Raw genomic sequence first — 7216 nt, 5'->3', positions numbered from 1 at the left:
CCCTCTCCCCAGCCACCTCACCCCCTCCCCCAGCTACACCCCACCCTCTTTCCTCCCCAGCTCGCCCAACCCTGCCCCAGCAACTCCCCACCCTCCCTCCCCAGCCACTCCACCCTCCTCCCCCCAGCCACCTGCCACCCTCTCCTCCCCCAGCCACCAACCCCCCTCCCCAGCTACCCCCACCACCTCCTTCCCCAGCTGCCCCACAACCTCCCAGCCACCCCCAACCCAACCTCCCAGCCACTCCCAACCTCCCTCCCAGCCACCGAACCTCCTCCCCAGCCACCCCACCCCTTCCTCCCCAGCCAACCCCAACCCCTCCCCCTCCCCACACGCCAACCTACCAGCTCCCAACCCCTCCCCAGCCACCTCCCAACCCACCCCTCCCACACCCAACCACCCCAACCACCAAACTTCTTCCCCAACCACCCAAACCCACTCCCCAGCTACCCCAACCCTCCCCAACTACCCCCAACCTCCTACCACCCTCCCAGCTACTCCCCAACTCTCTCCCAGCCACCTCCCAATCCTCCTCCCCAGCCACCCCCACCCTCCCCTCCCAAACCCCCAACCTCCCTCCCAGCCACCCCCAACCTCTCCCCATCTACCCCACCTCCCTCCCCAGCCACCCCAAACAACAATCCTCCCCCAGCTACCCCAACCTCCATCTCACCCCAAACCCTCCCCAGCCACCAACCCCTTCCATCCCAAGCCACCCCCAACCCTACCTCCCCAGCCACTCCCCAACCAGCTCCTCCCCCAGCCACCCCCAACCTCCCCTCCCCAGCCCCCAACCTCCCCTCTCCTCCTCCCAGATACCCCAACCCCCCTCCCCAGCCATCCCCAACCCTACCCTCCCCAGCTACCCCACAACCCTCCCCAGCTACGCACAACCCTCCCCTCCCCAGCTACCCCCACCCTTCCCTCCCCAGCTACCCCACCCTTTCTCCCAGCTACGCCCAACCCTCCCGCCCCAGCTACCCCCACCCTCCTCCCCCAGCTCCCCCCACCCTTTCCTCCCCAGCTACCGCCACCCTTCCCTCCCCAGCTACACCTCCCCTGGCTACCCCCACCACTCCCCGTTACCTTCTCCCCAGCTACTGCCACCTCCCCTCACAACTGCCCCCTCCTTCCCCAGCTGCCCCAACCCTCCCCAGCTGCCCCTAACCCAACCCTCCCCAGCTACCCCCACCCTCCCCCCCCAGCTACCCCGAACCCTCCTCCCAGCTCCCCCCACCCTTCCCTCCCAACACCCCCAACCTCCTTCCCCAGCTCCTAACCCTCCCCAGCTACCCCCACCCTCCCTCCCAGCTACCCCCAACCCACCTTCCCCAGCTACCCCACCCTCCCCAGCTACAACCCTCTCTTCAGCTACCCCCAATCCTACCCCCCCAGCTCCCCCAACTTTCCTCCCCAGCTACCCCCCAATCCTCCTCCCCATTTTCCCCTCCCCCAACTTTCCTCCCAGCTACCCCAATCCTCCCCTCCCCACTTCCCCCTCCCCAGCCACCCCAACCCTCCCTCCCAGCTACCACCAGCCTCCCCTCCCAGCTACCCCCACCCTTCCTCCCCAGCCACCCCAACAATCCCTCCCCAGCTACCCCTAACCTTCCTCATTCCCCAGCCACCCAAACCTCCCAGCTACCCCCAACCCTTCCCATCCCCAGCTACCCCCAACCACTCCCCAGCTACCCCCAACCGCTCCTCCCCACCCCCAACCCTCCCTCCCCAGCTACCCCACCCTCCCCTCTCTCCCTCCCCCAGATGCCCCAACCCTACCCTCCCCAGCCATCCCCAACCTCCCCTCCCCAGATACCCCCATCCCCTGCCTCCCCAGCTCCCCCAACCCTCCTCCCTAGGTGCCCCCCACCCTCCCTCCCCAACCCACCCTTCAACCCTGCCCCCCCCAACTACCCCAACCTCCTCCCCAGCCACCTTCAACCTCCCCTCCCCAGCTACCACAACCCTCCTCTCCCCAGCCACCCCAACTCTCCCTCCGCAGCTACCCCAACCTCCCTCCCCAGCCACACCCCCCAGCCCTCCCCTGTCTCCCCAACCTCCCTCCCAGCTACCCCTACCCAGCTCCCTAACCCAACTCTCCCACAGCTACTCCCAACCCTCCTCCCCAGCTATCCCAACCCTCCTCCTCCCCCTTCCCCCAGCCCTCCCCTCCCCAGCCCTTCAGCCTCCTCCCCAGCTGCACCCCCAACCTCCTCCCAGCTGCCCCCCCAGCCACCCGTGCCCCCTACCCTCCCCAGCTAGCCCCTACCCTCCCCAGCTGCCCCCCAACCTTCCCTCCCAGCCCCCAACCCTCCCCTCCCCAGCTACCCCCTAACCTCCACTCTCCCCACCCCTAACCGTGCCTCCCTACCCAGCTAACCCCAACCCTCCCTCCCCATCTACCCCACCAGCCTCCCTCTCTACCTGCCTCTAACCAGGCCTCCCTCCCCAGCTACCCAGCCCCTCCCCAGCTACCCAGCCTCCCCTCCCCAGCTTACCCCCCTCACCCAACCTCGCCTCCCCAGCTACCCCAACCCTCCAACCCTCCCCTTCCCAGCTGTCCTCCCCTCCCACCTACCCCCTAACCAAGCCCTCCCTCCCCTTCCCCCCCTCCTCCCCAGCTAACCCCCAACCTCCCTCCCCAGCTACCCCCTAACCCTCCCCTCTCCCCCTCCCCCTAACCAAGCCCTCCCCCCCCAGCTACCCCTAACCCAACCCTCCCTCCCCAGTCCCCCAACCTCAACTCTCCCTCTCCAGCTACCCCCAACCCTCCTCCCCAGCCACATCCTTCCCTCCCCAGCTCTACCCCCAACAGAGCCTCCTCCCCAGCTCCCCCCTAACCCAGCCCTCCCTCCCCAGCTACCACCCCCCTCCCCAGTTACCCCCAGCCCTCCCTCCCCGCACCCACCCTTCCCTCCCCAGCTCCACTCAAACTCAACCCTCCCTCCCCAGCTGCCCTAACCTCCTCCCTGCACACCCAGCCCCTCCCCAGCTGCCCCCAGCCTCCCTCCCAGCTACCCTCCCTCCCCACTCACCTCCTCCCCAGCTCCGCCCCCACCCTTTCACCCCAGCTGCCACCAACCCCTCCCTCCCCAGCTACCCCCAACCTCAACCCCTACCCCAGCTACCCCACCAACCTCCCTCCCCAGCCACCCCAACCCTCCTCCCAGCCACCCCCAGCCCTCCTCCCCCAGCTTCCCCCAGCCCTCCCCTCCCCAGCTTCCCTAGCCCTCCTCCCCCAACTCCCCCAACGCTCCCTCCCCAGCTACCCCAGCACCCCAGCCCTCCCTCCCCAGCTACCCCCCAACCTCCTCCCCTAGCTACCCCCAACCCTCCTCCCCAGCTACCTCCAGCCTCCCTCCCCAGCTACCCCCCAACCCTCCCTCCCCAGCTACCCCAACCTCCTGGTTTTTCCACCTAATAGTGTTAACACCGAACTCTACCTGGGTGTTGGGTTGGAGTAAGGTGTTAGAATGAGTTAGTGTTAGGTTTGGATTAAGATTTTGATTTGTGTTTCCTTTGATTAGGGTTTAGTTAGTGTTGGGTTAGGTTAGCGTAGGTTGGTTAGTGTTAGGTTGAGTTAGTGTTAGGTTTGGTTAGTGTTGGGTTGGGTTAGTGTTGGTTATGTTAGTGTTGTTGATATTTGGGTTATGTTGGTGTTAGGTTAAGTTGAGTGTTAGGTTTGGTTAGTGTTAGGTTTGGTTGGTGTTAAGTTAGGTTTGTGTTACATTTGATTAGGTTTGGTTGGCGTTAGGTTAGGACCTAGCGTTGGTTAGATTAGCTTAGGTTGATTTTTGTTTGGTTGGATTGGTTAGGTTAGGTTATAGAGTTGAATCAAGTGTATGGCGTAAACGTTGCTCACGAGCCTCCATAATTCCCCCATCTATTCTATACTGTTTTACATTATATAGGTGACGAGAAGTAACCCCATAACAACGACGTACCACACTCATGTTGCCACCACCACTACGGCAAGATACAGTGTATTTTGGCAGGTAATATTGGCGGGAACTGAGATAAATATTGTTCACTAAGTCTACACTGTATTTATATTGTCTTTGTCTATGTATGATACCCAGGAAATTATTGTGTGCGTTTGTGTGTCGTGTTTTTGTGTGTGTGTGTGTGCATCGCTCAACAGTTCAGTTTAATAATAAATCCTTGAGTACGATGACTGAACCTCTCTAGTACGATAACCTAACCTCTCTAGTACGATAACTGAACCTCTCTAGTACGATAACCTAACCCTCTCTAGTACGATGACTGAACCTCTCGATGACTGAACCTCTCTAGTACGATGACTGAACCTCTCTGTAGTACGATGACTGACCTCTCTAGTACGATGACTGAACCTCTCTAGTACATGATTCAACCTCTCTAGTACGATGCTGAACCTCTCTAGTACGATAACTGACCACTCTCTAGTACGATACCTTCCTCTAGTACGATGACTGAACCTCTCTAGTACGATGACTGAACCTCTCTAGTACGATGACTGAACCTCTCTAGTACGATGACTGAACCTCTCTAGTACGATGACTGAACACCTCTAGTACGATGACTGAACCTCTCTAGTACGATGACTGAACCTCTCTAGTACGATAACTGAACCCTCTCTAGTACATGATGAACCTTAGTACGATGACTGAACCTCTCTGACTTAGGAATTATCGTACGGTACTCAAAAGGTTGAATTATTGAATTATCGTAATGCTTTTCAGGGGCAAAGTTATTTGGTTCATTATAATATACATACATACATATCTATATACATATCCATATACATATACATATATATTATATCATTATGTCCATCAAATGTAATGTATATTTTCAGCCACCGGCTGCAACTATTAATAAACCGTTTATTATTATATATTATTATTATTATTATTATTACATACATAACAACATACATACATTTCCACATACATACATACATACATACACCATACATACTTAAACTATCTCAGGGAGTTCAGTGATACAACTTTCTCACGGGCGAGCGTTATTGATGTCACACACAAGCATTATTGATGTCACAGACAAGCATTATTGATGTCACGGACAAGCATTATTGATGTCACGGGCGAGCATTATTGATGTCACACAAGCATTATTGATGTCACAGACAAGCATTATTGATGTCACGGACAAGCATTATTGATGTCACGGGCGAGTATTATTGATGTCACGGACAAGCATTATTGATGTCATGGACAGTATTTGATGTACGTGAAAGCATTATTGATCTGGAGAGGTATTATTGATGTCACGGACAAGGCATTATTGATGTCACGGACCAAACGTTATTGATGTCACGATCAAGCATTATTGATGTCACGGGCGAGTATTATTGATGTCATGGACAAGCATTATTGATGTCACGGGCAAGTATTATTGATGTACAGACAAGCATTATTGATGTACGGGCGAGTATTTTGATGCGGACAAGTATTATTGATGTCATGGACAAGTATTGATGTCATGGACAAGCATTATTGATGTCACGGGGCAGTATTATTGATGTCACGGACAAGCATTATTGATGTCACGGCGAGTATTAATGTCACGGACAAGCATTATTGATGTCACGGGCGTGTTATTGATGTCACGGACAGTATTATTGATGTCATGGACAAGTATTATTGATGTCATGGACCAAACTATTGATGTCACGGGCGAGTTTTATTGATGTCACGGACAAAGCATTATTGATGTCACGGGCGAGTATTATTGATGTCACGGACAAGCATTGTTGATGTCACGGGCGAGTATTATTGATGTCACGGACAAGTATTATTGATGTCATGGACAAGTATTAATGATGTCATGGACAAGCATTATTGATGTCACGGGCGAGTATTATTGATGTCACGGACAAGCATTATTGATGTCACGGGCGAGTATTATTGATGTCACGGACAAGCATTATTGATGTCACGGGCGAGTATTATTCATGTCACGGACAAGTATTATTGATGTCATGGACAAGTATTATTGATGTCATGGACAAGCATTATTGATGTCACGGGCGAGTATTATTGATGTCACGGACAAGTATTATTGATGTCAACAAGTATTGATGTCACGGCGAGTATTATTGATGTCACGGACAAGTATTTTGATGTTACAACCAAGTATTATTGATGTCACGGACAAGTATTGATGTCATGGACAATATTGATGTCATGGAATTGATGTCACGGGCGGTATTATTGATGTCCGGACAAGCATTTTGATGTCACGGGCGAGTATTGTTCATGGACCAAGCATTATTGATGTGCGGGCGGTATTATTGTGTCACGGACAAGTATTATTGATGTCATGGACAAGTATTATTGATGTCATGGACATTATTGATATCACGAGTATTATTGATGTCACGGACAAACATTATCCGAATTAACGAATCACAGACAAGCAATTGATGACATGAACATTATTGATCGACAAGCATTATTGATGCCGATATTGATATCACAGAAGTCTATTGACGGAAGTATTATTGATATCACAGACAAGCATTATTGATGTCACGGACAAGTATTATTCATGGACAAGTATTATTGACATGGACAAGCAATTGATGTCACGGCGTATTATTGATGTCCGGACATTATTGATGCGGGCGGTATTATTGAGTCACGGACAAGCATTATTGTCACGGGCAGTATTATTGAGTCATGTATTATTGATGTCATGGACAAGTATTATTGATGTCACGGGCAGTATTATGATGTCACGAATATTAATCATGGACAAGTATTATGATGTCATGACAAAGCATTGATGTCACGGGCAGTATTATTGATGTCACGGAAAAATGTCACGGACAAGCATTATTGATCACGGGTATTATTGATGTCACGGATAAATTATTGATGTCCGGAAAGCATTATTGATGTCACGGGCATTTTGATAATACGGACAAGCGATGTCACGGGCGTATTATTATGTCACGGACAAGTATTGATGTCATGGACAAAATTATTGATGTCATGGACAAGCATTATTGATGTACGGGCAGAATTGATGTCACGGACAACATTATTGATGTCACGGTATTGATGTCACAGACAAGCATTATTGATGACCAGTATTGATATCACGGACAAGTATTGATGTCATGGACAGACAAGCATTATTGATGTCACGGGCAGTATTATTGATGTCACGGACAAGCTTATTGATGTCACGGGCGGTATTATTGATG

General features: G+C 52.9%; 1 protein-coding gene across 1 annotated transcript; it reads left to right on the top strand.

Moving 5' to 3' along the window:
• Positions 1–909: 909 nt before the first annotated feature.
• LOC121878085 (metacaspase-1-like) lies at positions 910–1507 on the top strand (the record flags this gene model as incomplete). Its single annotated transcript, XM_042384077.1, has 2 exons — positions 910–999; positions 1469–1507. Coding segments are annotated over 2 exons (129 nt in total), but the record flags the coding sequence as incomplete, so codon positions are not given.
• Positions 1508–7216: the final 5709 nt, after the last annotated feature.

This window comes from Homarus americanus, unplaced genomic scaffold, assembly GCF_018991925.1.
Source record: "Homarus americanus isolate GMGI-L3 unplaced genomic scaffold, GMGI_Hamer_2.0 scaffold45562, whole genome shotgun sequence".
NCBI lineage: Eukaryota > Metazoa > Arthropoda > Malacostraca > Decapoda > Nephropidae > Homarus > Homarus americanus.
This window is presented reverse-complemented; position numbering and strand designations above follow the sequence as displayed.